General features: G+C 38.6%; 2 protein-coding genes across 2 annotated transcripts; one reads left to right on the forward strand and one right to left on the reverse strand.

Annotated features, from left to right (window-relative positions):
• Positions 1-740: 740 nt before the first annotated feature.
• On the reverse strand, positions 741-5,405 carry LOC306915062 (uncharacterized protein; the record flags this gene model as incomplete). Its single annotated transcript, XM_079492308.1, has 7 exons — positions 741-811; positions 1,751-1,832; positions 2,129-2,203; positions 2,519-2,660; positions 2,891-3,147; positions 3,623-3,727; positions 5,397-5,405. 6 exons carry the CDS (start codon positions 5,403-5,405, stop codon positions 1,779-1,781), a joined length of 642 nt encoding a protein of 213 aa, XP_079348434.1. The 3' UTR covers positions 741-811; positions 1,751-1,778.
• Positions 5,406-5,938: 533 nt separating this feature from the next.
• Positions 5,939-10,672, forward strand: LOC306915232 (inactive Rho GTPase-activating protein 11B-like). Its single transcript, XM_079492515.1, has 7 exons — positions 5,939-6,185; positions 7,089-7,153; positions 7,284-7,380; positions 7,623-7,882; positions 8,025-8,176; positions 8,544-8,772; positions 9,227-10,672. The coding sequence occupies exons 1-6, from the start codon at positions 6,054-6,056 to the stop codon at positions 8,717-8,719; spliced, it is 882 nt and encodes a 293-aa protein (XP_079348641.1). The 5' UTR covers positions 5,939-6,053; the 3' UTR covers positions 8,720-8,772; positions 9,227-10,672.
• The last annotated feature ends 5,774 nt before the right edge of the window (positions 10,673-16,446 follow it).

Here is a 16,446-nt window from a genome sequence, read left to right on the forward strand (position 1 = left end):
ATAGCTGCTGCCAATTAAAACAATTGTGATTCACAATGCAGGACTGGAATTTCCTCATCTGTATCATTGTGTGGACCAACAAACAGTTTGTTCACAATCTATCTCTTCCTTTGCTAAACCATCTCAACTGAATTCCTTAAATCAAAATGACAATGAGTGAATCTTTTTGCCTTCAGTTTCCTTCAATATTTACTTCAGGTGTCAAAGATGTAGTGTACTGTTGTAGCTGACACTGACATCAATCCTGAACTTCACAGTTCAGCTTCAAGGTTTCATTTGAAATTTCATTTGTAACATCTATAGTCTAATCCACTAGTCTACTATTTCACTATCATGGGAATACGGTTAGTTGTTTTGTACAAACCTCAAGCCTTTTTCATAGCTTAGTTATATTTAAACTAAAAGAAAATAAAGACATGAAGCTTGATATATGATTATCAAATAAAATATATTATTTATTATTATGAAATCAAACTTAAATATAACATAAAGGATGAAGCATGTTTGATGTATAACACAATATGAAACATACTTCTCAACAATCTCTTTAAAATACAAATACAAAATAACAAAACATTAAACCATTAATGTAAGAAAAATTAGCACTATTATTTACAACTGTTACAGATTATTAAACAAAAGAGAAATAATACTCAGTGTAACATACTATAATTTCAAAGTAACAACTATTTACAAGCATAACTATGTATACACAGAGAGAGAGAGGGGGGGGGGGGGGGGAGTGATGGGTGGGATAGATTGAGGTGGGAGGAGGAGAGAGTGTGTCGTCCTGCTGGGATGGATCAGGGACCTGTGTGAGAAAAAGAAGTGATAAGTAACTTTAGGTCATTTACTTCATACATTTAATTGCAGGAAATTGCTCCTGCATTGTTATTTACAATTGTTTCTTATATACTTTTTTTTTTAATGTCTTGCAGTTTAACCACGTGAACCCTAATGCCCCTATTGTTTCTGGGATGAACATTCAGCACAAATAGCAGATCTACAAGCTCACGATGAGTCTCGATTAGTGATGGGAGATTAATCGGCAAACACATCGATATCGGCCGATTTGAGTTGTTTTTAGATTAATCTGCATCGGTTCGATTAATCAATCAGCCCGATTAATTAATCGGTCTGATTAATCGCCTGTCTTTACAGATAAACAAGCCCAAAGTAACAGCTTGAACAGATCTACAAGCTCACAATATTAAATATAAAGGTATTTAAGTTAAATCTGACTTCCCTAAGCCTGCAGTGCAGATACCCTGTTACATGCATTTTTCAGAATGGACAAAATTATTATAATTTTTGAATACAGAATGAGATCATATCGACATCGGTAATATCGGTTATCGGCCATAACAGCAATTAATTATATCGGATATCAATATCGGCCAAAATGTCTCATCGGCACATCCCTAGTCTCAATGCAAGGCGCTGTGAGCTTGTAGATTGGCTTTTTTGGTAAAGAAATGTAGTGTAGGGCGAAAAAGGAGGACCTAGTATGGAGGCCTGGGGCACCTTGGTCGACTAAGTATAAATGGTTTAAGTAAGTTAAAGGTTTGTTGAATGGGAGCGTAGCCTAGTTTAGCTCAACTCTTGGATGATCAAGCATCAGATCCTCTTAATAGTAAAGAACTTCTTCATACTGTAGATGGATGGATGGTCTAACTAAACTAAACAATGTATTATGATGTATTTATTAAGTGGCTAAATTCTCTATTAGTAAAGATGTACCGGTACTTACTTACTTGGCACAAGTTGGCAGTCAAACTTCATCCTTGCCTTGGTCCAGGTCTCTTGGTGCTGATGGAGGCAGAAGATTGTCTCTGCACATGGAGAAGAAACACATGTTAGTGAAAATCAACATAAATATCTTGCTAATTATAACCAAATGTACATAGTAAGTTACACCTTGCCATGTAGTTACTAATTAGTAACATAATGTATATTACGTATTACAACAATGTAAGTCACAAAATGATCTCAAAATTAATTTTATAACTACAACTCAACATTTGAGTTGTATCCTTGCAGATATAATACATAAGTATCAATTGTATGTTTTATAATGAGACCATGTTGCCATGTCATTATCTTCACTCAGAACCGGAAACCAACTCACTTTCCTATGGACCACCCTGGGGACATCGATGAGGATGGTGCTCATCCTCCTGGGGGGGCTGTCATCTTCGACCTCCTGTGTGAGAAAAGGTAGTGATTTGTAATGTTAGTGGATGTTAGAGGTGATAAATGTACATGCATAACAAATCACTGGTTAATCACTTCAATTCAACTGTTCCACTGTTTCCATGTCTCTGCTTGCAGTTTAACCACTGACATGAGCCCTAGTGTTTGGGGCAGAAAATAGCAGTTCTACATGCTCACAACATGCTGTGTTGTGAACTTGTAGATCTGTTGTTTTTAGCAAAGAGATTTAGTGCAGAGGGAAATTTGGAGGGGCCAAGTATAGACCCCTAACTCCTTGTATACTATGTAGTAAAGTTGTACTCACTCTTAGGCGTTTGGCTGGTGGTGGCACTGGCATTTCACCGTGGTTTTCCTCCTGGTCTTCCTTTGAGTCCTTGGGTGGTGGTTTCCTCTTGTTTCCCTTGCTCTGAGATTGTAGTCTCTTCTGGAGGAAGGCTTGCATGCTCCTGCAAAAAGTGTGAGATGGGAATAAGGAGAGTAAGCATTAACTCAGACAATAAACAAAGTCACATAAATAGAGCGCAGGGAGAACAATGTGGTGCCTCAAAGAGACTAAGATTCAAGGTAAACAATTAACCTAGCATGTCTACACCACATAGTATCTAAACATTTGTGGTCAAGCAAAACTAATCAACAAAACCATTAAAACCAGTGACCAAGATGTATCTATACATACTTGAACTGAGCAGATCCAGCTCCTCGCTTCTTTTTGGCCACGGTGACCCTCTTCCTGGGGGTGACCTGCCTTGGTGGAGGAGACACAGGGGAGTCAGTTTCCGTGTCGGAATCGCCTGTCAAACACGGAAACCAACTCACCTGTGGCTCTTTGGGTGCTTCTCCATGTGAGGCCTTCACTGGCACCCCCTTCAGTATCACTCTGGAATTCTTGGGGTCATCGATGCATTTCCACGTCCAGTTGTCTAGGTCCAGGTCCTGTGTGAGGAAATGTAGACAATTGTAACTTGAGCGAATTTCCTTCAATAAATCTAAATGCAGGAAATTGAAGTAGTTAGTAGTGAAGTAATTTGTATTAATAATAGTGTTTTTTGTAACTACAGACAAACTCATGGAAGCTTTCTTTATGTCTCAAATAATCTTTCAAAAATAGCCGATCTACAAGCTCACAATGCATCGCATCGGTTATTTTCCAATAGACACAGTAAAAAAATAGGGCTTATAAGTGGTTAATGCATGTTTTGAATAATAATGTACAAAGTAGTAAGTTTGAAGTTTTCAAATAATTGTAGTGGAGTTGCCTGAGAGATGTAGTGGAGTGTATAGTATAAACTATAAAGTACTGAAAAATGGACAGATTCAAGGAAAGTAAACCTCAAAATTGTACTTCAATAAAGAAATCAACTTAGTTACTTTAGTTTCCACCACTGGTAGTAAGGAAGGATGTACTTACTCGAAAGAGCTCAGTCCTAACCCTCTTCAGAACCACCCCCACCCTGCGGTTGTTGGGGTCCTGGATCAAGGTAGAAGTCAAGGTGAAGTTGTCATCTGTAGAATCCTGTGGGAGAAAATGTAGAGATTAGTAAATTAAGCAAATTTCCTTCATTCATTGAACTGCAGGAACTAGAACGGCATTGCATTTTTTTAAACAATTGATTTGAAATTTAATTTCAGAAATGAAACATATCCAGGAGCCACTGCTCCTTCGCGTGTAAAAGGTTCAGGCATCGCCATCTAGTACGAATGCCTCTGGTCGTCTCCCTAGGGTGATGACCAGAGGCCTTGGAATGCCTTGGGAACTCCCAGGATGAAGTGGGAAGTGTTGTCCAGGAATGGGAAGTCTGGAACTCTCTGCTGGAACTGTTGACCCCCCAATCCGACTCCAGATAGGCAGTTATGGATGGATGGATGAACAATTATACAGTTAGTTATTTACATTAAAATCCTCAGCGTTCAATTGTAACAGTTTACATCAACTGTTCATCTATAAATGTATCTGTAAGTGTGTATGAACGTTTGTAATCCACGTAATTCAAGAACTGTTCACCCCACCGACTTCAAATTTGACACACGCGTTTGACACCACAGGGAGTGCAGTGCCCGGGCCTTGAGTCGGTGGGATACACCGTTGTTCAGAACCAGCACAAAAGTCTATGTCCGGGCTCTGGATAGGGCCACTGCCCACAGTGCCCAGGCTATGGACAGGGCCCAAATTAGCCAATTGATCACACCTGATCACCCCTAGATCTCCATATATGGAGCTGGCCTGTTCTGACATCACAATGTTGTTAACCGATGTAAAAGCTCACGACATGTCATGATGCAATGTCACACATTGTGAGCATGCATGTAGATCTGCTATTTTCTAAAACTATTGAAACATTTTGAACAATTTGGAATAATTATACATTGCAAGTTCAACAACACAAATCTTGTATGGGGGTACTTCCTTGGCACAATATATGTTCAGATCCTAACCAAACCCAAACTTGGGGTCGTTGGCATTAAAAAAGTTTAGAAGAACCACTGATTTAAACAGTGAAACAGCCATATGGATTAACTCAGAGTTAACTGTAACCGTTTACATTTAGCCTCAGGTGCATAATATTTGAACCAGTGCAGTTGGCTAAATTTGTAAAATATCAGAGTTATGCTGAACACTATCTGACAGCAACTGTTTGAAAGAGGCAGTAGCCAGTAGGCCTGGCTATAGGTCTAAAATTGAACTTCTTACAATTTGCAGACGGTCATATAATATGACCGTCAACAAATATGTCGACAAATATGACTCATATTTGTCCACAACGAGTGAAAGTGAAGAGTAAATATCAACATCAAACCTTGTCAACGAATGAGCGTGATTATGAATCCGAACCACTCCGAACCGCTCTAGGGATAGACCGTTGCCGTTTCGTGCGTAGCATTAGCCCCGTTTAGAAACGTAGCCTCGGTCCCAGCTGGCTTACTTATCTGCGAAAAGAAAACGAACGAAACGGGGCTTAACGGCTGCGGTGGGATCCATAATAACACCGTTACACCACACGTCAACGACATTGAGCAAACAAACTAGGCTAGTATTTACTGCTAACGTTTCAAAATAACGTTTAACGTTAGCGTTTTTGGCACAAACAAACCCGCCTGTAAACAATTCCGTCACTAAATAACATTATTACGATCGTTGACAGTTGACAGTGCATAATATAGTATTAATAAACACGTCTACATACCATCTCCATCTTCTTCGTAACGTTCGGTTGGTGTTGAACTAGAACTTGAAGTCTAACCGTCCGCTTGTTGGGTCCTCTCAATAAACAGTTGTTGGCAGTGTGTGAGTCAGTGAAAGTGAATGAAGACAGATGAGCAGTTTGGAAATATAAACCAACGTCATCTCGATACACCTGTTATCTGGTTGGCTGATTTCTTCCCGACAGCACGGCCCTCTGTGATTGGCAGTCAAATCAGCAGAAACCGGCCCCGCCCATTGTCGTGTGCCGGCGTATGGCAACGTCGTTTGTTGATGTGCACGTGTGCACCGTGTGCACATATATACTCTATGGTGTGCACTAACTCTATGAGGTGTCACGTGAGCAGAATCAGATCTACAAGCTCACAACTTGTCGCGTCTGCCACGTCTGCAAAGCGTTGTGAATTTGTAGATCTGCACAGGACGGTTTGTTGACGGTTTGTCGCGACAAGTTCAATGTTTAAAACGACGCGTCACCCAAACGTCACATATAATTCAAATAAATACCTGTAGGACTACTTTCAACTGATTTTTAGCAAAACCTCTCACATCAGCTGGACAACACTGAGGTGCCTACAACTCTTTGGAGCAGACGCAGAGGACTTATAACCTATATTAATATCCATATCCAGCAACAGTTATGTGTATGAGTATTTTGGACCGTGGTGTTATAGCTGAGCAGCAGCTCAACACTTATGGCATTATAACGCCTGATTGCAGCAAAACCAATGGAAGGAATATGTCAACATGGACTTGGAGCAACAAGCGCAAGGTGAGTGTAAAAACCTAGAATGCATTATTTACTGGAATGTTTCATTTTGTTCCTCGACCAGTGGTCGTTGTAATTGGCTGAAATGCACAGAGGGAGCGTGTGTTTCCCAAGGCTGCCTGGTATGCTACATGTTACTGCTGAGAAATGCTGAGGTTGTCAGTTCAAACCTCAGCTGTAGTGAGCTATAGTGTGTATGTATGCTCCAGTGGCGCAATCGGTTAGCGCGCGGTACTTATATGACAGTAACCTGCTAAGCAATGCCGAGGTTGTGAGTTCGAGCCTCACCTGGAGCAGAGATCTTATGCCCAATCAAGTTGTCCTCAAAAGCACAGAGGGAGCGTGCATTTTACTGCTGAGAAATGCTGAGGTTGTTAGTTCAAACCTCAGCTGTAGTGAGCTATAACTATAAGTGTACATTTTGTCTATTATGGTAGAAAAATGTATATCTAATCTAAGTGGCGCAATCGGTTAGCGCGCGGTACTTATATGACAGTAACCTGCTAAGCAATGCCGAGGTTGTGAGTTAGAGCCTCACCTGGAGCAGAGTTCTTATGCCCAATCAAGTTGTTCTCAAAAACATGCACCTGGTCGACGACCATCCCTTTAGTAATGCGGGAGTTGGCGAAAAGTTCTGGGAACTTAGATGAATTGTGTCAGACCTGGGTCTCTGAATGTATCATCTGCCATATGAGCACAGTGCATTACCAATGCATAACCATCCATGCATGGCATTCATCCTTAATTGGATCACCCATTGGATCTAATCTTTTGCGCTAAATCTTTGGGTTTTTTAGCAGCCAGGGTTAATTTGTTAGCCATGTAATTTTACTCGCTAATTGATGAAAAATGTCCATTTGTTTTGTGAAATCTTAAATGTTGCTTACTATACTTTTCCTCCCTCAGGTGAAGGTTTTCGGAGCACCGCTGGAGAGCCTACAGTGTCATACTGACCACGGGGATGTGCCAAGGTGAGTGTCCAAGTGGAAAACTTAATTAAATTATTAAAAGCCAGCAAATTATGTCAGTTAAATGTTCCTGTTCAAATGGTGTTTATTTTAATTGTTTTGCTAATTTCATTTCATGTGTCTGCTTTCTCAGGTTTCTGGTGGGTGCATGTACCATGCTGCTGGAGCACACTGACGAAGAGGGCCTGTTCAGAATAACAGATTCCATTACTAGACAAAAAGCACTCAGGGTGAGTAATGGCTCTAGTTGACTTTGCTGTCATTGCTTAAACCTAATAGGCAAACAGAAATTAATTTGTATTCATATGTAGGGTACCATTGTTTAATGCCAAAAACACAATTAAATCATTAATCACAATTATTTATATATGACAATTAACCAACAATAAGATGTCATGATTGTGAGAGCCCATACTGACAGTGCCTGAAATATAAATTAAGTCTAAACACAACTTTTGCATTGTTTCTTCAGGTCCAGCTGGATGCGGGCAAGGAAGAGTGTCTGTCCACAGCAAATCCCCATATTGTGGCCGGCCTGGTGAAGCAGTTCTTCAGGGAGCTGCCAGAACCCATCCTGCCCACCGAGCTGCATGATGCCTTTCTGAAGGCCCAGGAGCTGACCAGTGAGGCGGACAGAACCGCCGCCACACTGCTGCTGTCTTGCAAACTGCCTGACAGAAACACCAGCGTGCTGCGCTACCTTTTTTACTTCCTCCACAGTGTGTCCAAGAGGTAAGTGTGTTCACCAGCTTTTTCAACCAACTTCCAGATTTATGCTTATGTGTTTTCTACTATGTGATCAATGCACCGCCAAATACAAGGATTCCGATTGTAATTGTACTGTGATTGTGATTGCCGTTTGTTTCTACCCTAGGAGTGCAGAGAACAAGATGGACAGCAATAACCTGTCTGTGGTCTTGACCCCTAACCTCCTTCCACCTGGAGAGGGAACTGAGAACATGGAAACCAACCTCAAGCTGCAGAGAGCAGTCATTCAGTGCTTCATAGAGAATGCTCAGGACTTCGGTAAGACTCTAGACGCCACAGTTAATTTCTAATTTATGCCATTTAATTTATGACAGTTAACCACTTAAAACCCTATATATACTTCATCACCTGTTATTTGTTTAGAATAAACTAATTGCCTCCACCAGGGGGAGAGATTAGACTTTTAGTCATCAGGCAGGGGCTATTTACAGGACTGGAAGATAGGAATATGTTTACCCACAAAAACACATTTTCATTCTATAGAAAGAGAAGCATTTGGTAAAGTAAAGTTAAAAATAGTGCATATTTGATTTTTTTACATGATACATCCCTAACACATTTGATTACTTAGTTTGATAATATGTGCTGATCAACTAATCAATGACCTCCCTTGTGCTCTTCTTAGGTGTGTTACCACAGTGCCTCTTGGAGAAAGTTCCAGTCATGTTGGGCGGTGAGACCAGCGATCCACTGCCTCAAGACAGAGAGGAGAACACCCTAGGACAGAGAGCAGAGAGGGCAAAGAAGAACCTTGCAAGATTTGCAACTTGGATTCACAGGACATTTGGTTGTGCTTCCTGAAGACGACTAAGACTTCAGCCAGGCTTTCCTGCATAAGGGAAGCAAGTCCAAGAGTGAGTATCCATAAAGAACTAAATCGTCTTTGATAGAATTAGAAGAGTGGTTCTCAAAATGTTCTTGTCAAGGATCCTTGATGAATATGTATTTGGCCACAGACATCCATCTGAAAGTATTTGTGTACCTCCATCCGTACAAGATTTGTGCTGTTCAAATGTTTACAAAATATTCAAAATATTTCACCTTTTCAAGATTTCTTTTGGAAATCTACATTGTGACGCGTTGTTGTATTGTGACCATGTAGATTCGGATATTGTCAATAGCCAATGTATTAGTGGTTGAACAGATTTTTATGCTATATTAACAAATTTGTTATCTTTATTGGAGACCCCCCTGGAACCCCCTTTGGGTCCCCGGACCCCACTTTTAGAACTACTGAATTAGATGTTCAACATAATGCTGCAAATGATCCTAGACTGACGGTACTTACTGTCACACTCATCTCTGTAGGCTCAAAGTACTTCAGTACATCTGAAGAGAACCTGCTGACACCCCAGGGTGATGTAAGCACCCTACGGACCTCATGGATCGGTGAGACATCCGGTGGAGCCCAGGAGTTCAGCGAGGGATCCTTGACAGACTCCCCCATGCCATAGCTACTACTACATCTCTGAGCCTGCCATCATAGTATCTACTGTAAGCCTCCGTTGGGGGAAAGATGTGCTGTGCCTCCAATGCAGCGAGCCTGGAGAACGAGGCACACCTAGAACGGTCCCACTCTGCTGAGGATCAAGATGGCCTTGACAGAACCTGGTGGTGACCTGCGAGCTGTCACACAGGACCACCACGGCCACTGTTGGAGAAACATATCGAACCCTCTGAGAACATCTTAATGCCACAGCCAGAGACTCGAGTTCAGCGAGCTCAGTCAGTAGACACAGAGACAAACACTGTCCCTACACTGACTAGCCTGGCTCCAGCCCTGAATCGCTAGCCACGCCCATTAAGAAAATATGTTCTGGTGATTCAGAACAATGAATTTGATTCTGAATAATGAAGTGAAACGGAATGAAGATTCAGACTGAGTGTCAGGCTATACACTGACTGCACTGACTCAAAATTGATTAGAAATGGACTGATTTCACATGACGATAGGAATTTGATGGATGCGTGCAACATCTAAACATTGTGTGCACCTCAATGTTAAATTGGGCATTTTTTTTGCAAAATGTAAAAATATAAAGAATTTGGAAAAGAATATGTGAAGTAATTGAACATTTAAGGCCTAAAATACACTTGCAACAATTAACAAATTGCTACAAAACCTGTGATCAGCCAGTCATTAGGGGCATAGTTGAAGGATACATTTAGGTCTGCTAATTATGTACCATGCATCCTATATACTTTACGTATTACTTCAGACCATTTTCCAAATGCTTTATTTTTTACATTTAGAAAAAATAAATAGCTGATTTAACATTGAGGTTTACAGTAGGTGCCCACTCTTCCAGTTAACGTTCGATTAACTATTGCACCGTGCACGCCTCCAAGATAGTGTCCTTGTCATGTGAATCAGTTCATGTTTAACCCATTAAAACATGTTGCCTATTCTACAAATGTCTTTAAAAAAATGAAGGAAAAAAAATGTTTCTTATCAGTGGTGCTCAAGCTTTTTCATGACAACATTATATGTATTTTGCCACGGAAGGTCCTCATGTCAAAAAACATTTTCAGGGACCTCCGAAGGTAAAGATTTGAGTTAAAAATGTTCTCTTTAAAATCATATATATTCAAGATTTGCACACATTTTCATGATTTTTCATATACAAGCTCATATCGTACATATATTTTTGAATAGCCAATGTATGCGATTATGCCAAAGGGTGCTATATAAAAAATGACGGATGCTTTCCCGGTTTCAACGGTTAATCAATTTTGTATATGTATATATAAAGTTTTAAAATGTATTTCTATTTTTGCATTTCTCTCTCATTAAATATATAAAACTAAAATTCAGGAGTCATTGATTTTATTCATTAATATCCCAACATAATATAATGTAAGATCTGGGGTACAATCACTCACTGTGCTGTTTCTTTTTACTATTCAAAATACTAGTCAAATAAAATTAATAAAGATCTTCCAGGCTTAACTTCTTGAATAAAAACATGATTCACTAGTGATACACTAGTGAGGACTCAGGAGTCATGTTATGATATCGCCGGGAGGAAACCTAACTCCATTTTAGAATTTGTTTTTATAAATCAGTGCTATTGAACACCCTTTATGTCGGTGTGTTGCTTCGAAAATATTGAACCAATGGAAAGTAGTAAAAAAAGCTTTGGACAAAACCTCTTAACAACATTGGACCCTCAAACTGTCTGCTAAAGCAACGAACTCCACCACCATCTCATGCAAGTAATTGACAATATATAAACTCACCAACTTTGATGAGGCAGTATTGCTGGCATGCTCTGTTACAATCGTGATGTGTTTATAAGACAATCAAACACAGGGTGACTTTATTTCATTTATTTTCCTAATTTTACTTTCATTGTTTTCTATAACCGTTTTGTTTTTGTTTTTTAACAATTACTTGATGAAACTTCAAAAATAATATACAGCAGTAACCAATACTGATATAATTTATACATTTTTAAAAATAAGAATAAACTTCAGTTATAGAATTTCTGTTTTCTACAATGGTCTATTTAAATCCTTCCATGTCAGTAAAATGGCAAGCCATGCACTACTCTGTAGTGATGTTTGTGCCTTGAGCAAACCTTCTTTGGACATTGGAAGCAAGTGTGAGAGCAAAGGTCCACAAAAATTACAATTCTTATTTACACAATTTAGGGTTTATCATTATAATTTAGCAAACTGACAGTCACGTGGTTAGCGCGTTTCCCAGGGCTTATTGGGTTAGTTTAGATGCAAAGTATGACACACAGAGGCACAGTGTTAAGACTAGCAGACCAGTTTGTCAGGGCAAACTCTGGAAGTTGAGTTCAATCCTTTTCTGTGAGAAAGCTTTTGGGAAACCAAGAGCTGATCATAAATATTTCTAGAGTCACCAGTTCGTTCCGCAATGCTCATTATGCTCCGATCCACACGTCTGTGCGCGCGCATACACACACACACACACACACACACACCTACACACCTTTAGTATTGCTACTAAAGTAGCAATACCACGTTTAAATATTCCAACATGTACATGGATAAAAGCACAAAAGTATTGGCCTCAAAGAGTAATAGCCTAGATACCAATCTACAAGCTCACAACCCATTGCATTGTGAACTTCATGTATGTGTGCTTGGTAAAGCCTCCATTGCACCATTCATTATATACATAGGCTATTTTTGGCACAAGAAAAAAGAAGGCATTGGTCCATTTATGATCAGGGAGTTGTTTTAATTCAAAATAATGGTTGGAATCAATTCAGACACTGGCTCAAAAACAGCTAATTTACACATGTCATAAGCCGATATTGGCAAATGTAATTTTTTTTCTCAACTCAACATTGATTGGCTCCCCAGAGAACTTGGGTTAGAAATAAAATTGGTAGTAGACTACTTTATGAACACATTAGATTAGAAAGCTATCCGTAAGCACCGTAATTTATTTTCTTGTTTGCTTCTCGCCCCAATTCCTAAGTGTCTGATGAAATGAATATCACTCTACACTGTAGAGTCTACAGTACGTCTGGGGTGAAACACAAGTCAGAGTAGACGTTAAGATGAATGTGTTTGAAATATGAAGTGAAATATCCCACGGTGACGTGTGCTCATATATAGCACCGCCAATACAGGTGGATGCATCATGACCCAAGGGATTATGGTAACCCTTTCTTTTACAGTACAGTAATAACCATGAAATTACATGGTAATTACATGGTTATTACAAGATAGTAAGGAGTAATTACTGGGTATTTACACAACAATTACTAGGTAATTATCAAGTATTTTCTTGACTACTACCCGGTAATTACCATGTAATTATGAGTATTTACCAGGTAATTACATGGTAATGTAACCAGTAATTACTATGAAAACTAATCAGTAAGTACTAGGTAATTATCAAGTATTTTCTTGACTACTACCCAGTAATTACCATGTAATTATGAGTATTTACCAGGTAATTACAGGTATTTACATGGTAATTACATGGTCATGTAACCAGTAATTACTATGAAAACTAATCAGTAATTACTAGGTAATTATCAAGTATTTTCTTGACTACTACCCAGTGATTATTAGTATTTGCCAGGTAATTACATGGTCATGTAACCAGTAATTACTCAGAAAATACAAAGTTTTCCCCAGTAAGTACTAGGTAATCCTTATGTATTTTCCTGCCAACTACCAGGAAATTATAACCTATATACTAGGTAGTTACCAGTTAATTACACTGTAAATACTGGATAATGGCCATGTAGTTAACTAGTATTTACTATACAATTCACTGACGACTACCAGGTATTTACCCATGAATTATTGAGCCATGTGTTATCAATCAATTGGTGCAGTTGACCGTGAGGCTGTTAATGACGGTATTTACATTGTAATTACCAGATATTAACCTGATAACTACCATGTATTACCCAGTCCATTACATGTTAACTACAGGGAAATATACCCAGTAAGTACTAGGTAATTATCATGTATTTTCTTAACTACTACCCGGGAATTACCATGTAATTATGAGTATTTATTATTGATTCATGCCTTATCAATCAACTGGTGCAGTGGCCGTGCGGGTGTTAATGACTATTTACATTGTAATTACCAGATATTAACATGATAACTACAATGTTTTACCTGGTAATTACTCAGCATTTACCCAGTAACTAGAAAATATTTAACCGGTAATTACCTGCTATTTACCCAGTAAGTGTGATTTGTATTTACCTAGTATATACTAAGTAATTAAAGTGGAACTGTGACTGTAAAAGAAAGCGTGGTTTGTTTCCATATTACTACCTGGTACTTTCAGTATTTACACAGTAATTACGGTAGAACTGGACTGTAAAAGAAAGCGTGGTTTGTTGCCATGATATTACTTGGTAATTACTCAGTATTTATCCAGTAACTAGACAACTATTTACCTGGTATTTACCCAGTAATTAAGGTGGAACTGGACTGTAAAAGAAAGTGTGGTTTGTTTCCATGATATTACCCTGTACCTTCCCTGTAATAACCATATTTCAGTTTGTAATCAACGAGTAGCCCATGAACTCAAGAATGACACAATGACAGTTTAAGGGTTTTTATATAGAGATGGTTGCACAGCCACAGACAGACATGGATGGATGATTGTATGAATGGTATCTGAAATGACACACACTTATCACTGTAAAGTTCAAATACATTAGCTGAGGCTAACTTAGCTTGTTAGAGCCCTGTTAGGCTACCATAGATGGCTGCCAATGTTAACCTAGCAACATGATTTAGCATAGCAAATACAGGCAAAAACGAACTTTTTAGAGAACACATAGATGAATGAATTGTTGCAACATTAATTAATATTGCACTGTATAAACAAACAATGAGCATACTTCCTGAAGAACGCATTCTGTGATCCTGTTTGTCTGTCTGTGTAGCTGCATGTAGAGTTGCAGCTGGACTGGGGTCCTCTTGCACTGACTACACTGCCCAAACAGAAGCCTGAACTAAAGTAGAAAAATGGGTCCTCAATATGAATAGAGTGTGCATGAAGTAGCCTTCACTAAATGCTATGGGGAATTTTGTACACAGTTACTTTTACAATTCATGGTTTAAACCAGTGGTTTTCCACCCTTTTCAAATCAAGGTCCATTATTTATTTAGCATTTGAGCCACAGCACGGGCCACCATTTGATGAGATTTAATTATTAAATTATTCTACATTCTCTAACTTAGACTTCTTGTAAATTAATTAATGCAGATGTTTAACAATTATTTAACTATTCATAAAAATATGACCTGTAAGGGTCCACTTGGTTTAATTTTATGCTCTCAAAAGTTAAAGAACTATAAGGGTCCATTTGGTTACCAAAGTTGAAAACCACTGGTTTAACCTGTAGAAAATAATTGATCGCCATGGCAACCCCAGCCTGGACCTGATTAGGTGAATTCCCAACACCTGCTAAATCCCCCAAACCTGTATCTTGATTGGAGTCAGTTTCCACTCTCTACACTCACTCTCCCAGCCACTCAGTCATGCAGCTACACAGACTCAGACAAACAGGATCACAGAATGCGTTCTTCAGGAAGTATGCTCATTGTTTGTTTATACAGTGCAATATTAATTAATGTTGCAACAATTCATTCATCTATGTGTTCTCTAAAAAGTTAGTTTTTGCCTGTATTTGCTATGCTAAATCATGTTGCTAGGTTAACATTGGCAGCCATCTATGGTAGCCTAACAGGGCTCTAACAAGCTAAGTTAGCCTCAGCTAATGTATTTGAACTTTACAGTGATAAGTGTGTTAAGGTTAGTCATTTCAGATACCATTCATACAATCATCCATCCATGTCTGTCTGTGGCTGTGCAACCATCTCTATATAAAAACCCTTAAACTGTCATCATTGTGTCATTCTTGAGTTCATGGGCTACTCGTTGATTACAAACTGAATATTACAGGGAAGGTACAGGGTAATATCATGGAAACAAACCACACTTTCTTTTATAGTCCAGTTCCACCTTAATTACTGGGTAAATACCAGGTAAATAGTTGTCTAGTTACTGGATAAATACTGAGTAATTACCAAGTAATATCATGGCAACAAACCACGCTTTCTTTTACAGTCCAGTTCTACCGTAATTACTGTGTAAATACTGAAAGTACCAGGTAGTAATATGGAAACAAACCACGCTTTCTTTTACAGTCACAGTTCCACTTTAATTACTTAGTATATACTAGGTAAATACAAATCACACTTACTGGGTAAATAGCAGGTAATTACCGGTTAAATATTTTCTAGTTACTGGGTAAATGCTGAGTAATTACCAGGTAAAACATGGTAGTTATCAGGTTAATATCTGGTAATTACAATGTAAATAGTCATTAACACCCGCACGGCCACTGCACCAGTTGATTGATAAGGCATGAATCAATAATAAATACTCATAATTACATGGTAATTCCCGGGTAGTAGTTAAGAAAATACATGATAATTACCTAGTACTTACTGGGTATATTTCCCTGTAGTTAACATGTAATGGACTGGGTAATACATGGTAGTTATCAGGTTAATATCTGGTAATTACAATGTAAATACCGTCATTAACAGCCTCACGGTCAACTGCACCAATTGATTGATAACACATGGCTCACTAATTCATGGGTAAATACCTGGTAGTCGTCAGTGAATTGTATAGTAAATACTAGTTAACTACATGGCCATTATCCAGTATTTTCAGTGTAATTAACTGGTAACTACCTAGTATATAGGTTATAATTTCCTGGTAGTTGGCAGGAAAATACATAAGGATTACCTAATACTTACTGGGGAAAACTTTGTATTTTCTGAGTAATTACTGGTTACATGACTATGTAATTACCTGGCAAATACTAATAATCACTGGGTAGTATTCAAGAAAATACTTGATAATTACCTAGTAATTACTGGTTACATGACCATGTAATTACCATGTAAATACCTGTAATTACCTGGTAAATACTCATAATTACATGGTAATTACTGGGTAGTAGTCAAGAAAATACTTGATAATTACCTAGTAATTA

This window comes from Electrona antarctica (assembly GCF_951216825.1).
Source record: "Electrona antarctica genome assembly, chromosome: 22".
In the NCBI taxonomy this organism is placed as follows: Eukaryota; Metazoa; Chordata; class Actinopteri; order Myctophiformes; family Myctophidae; genus Electrona; species Electrona antarctica.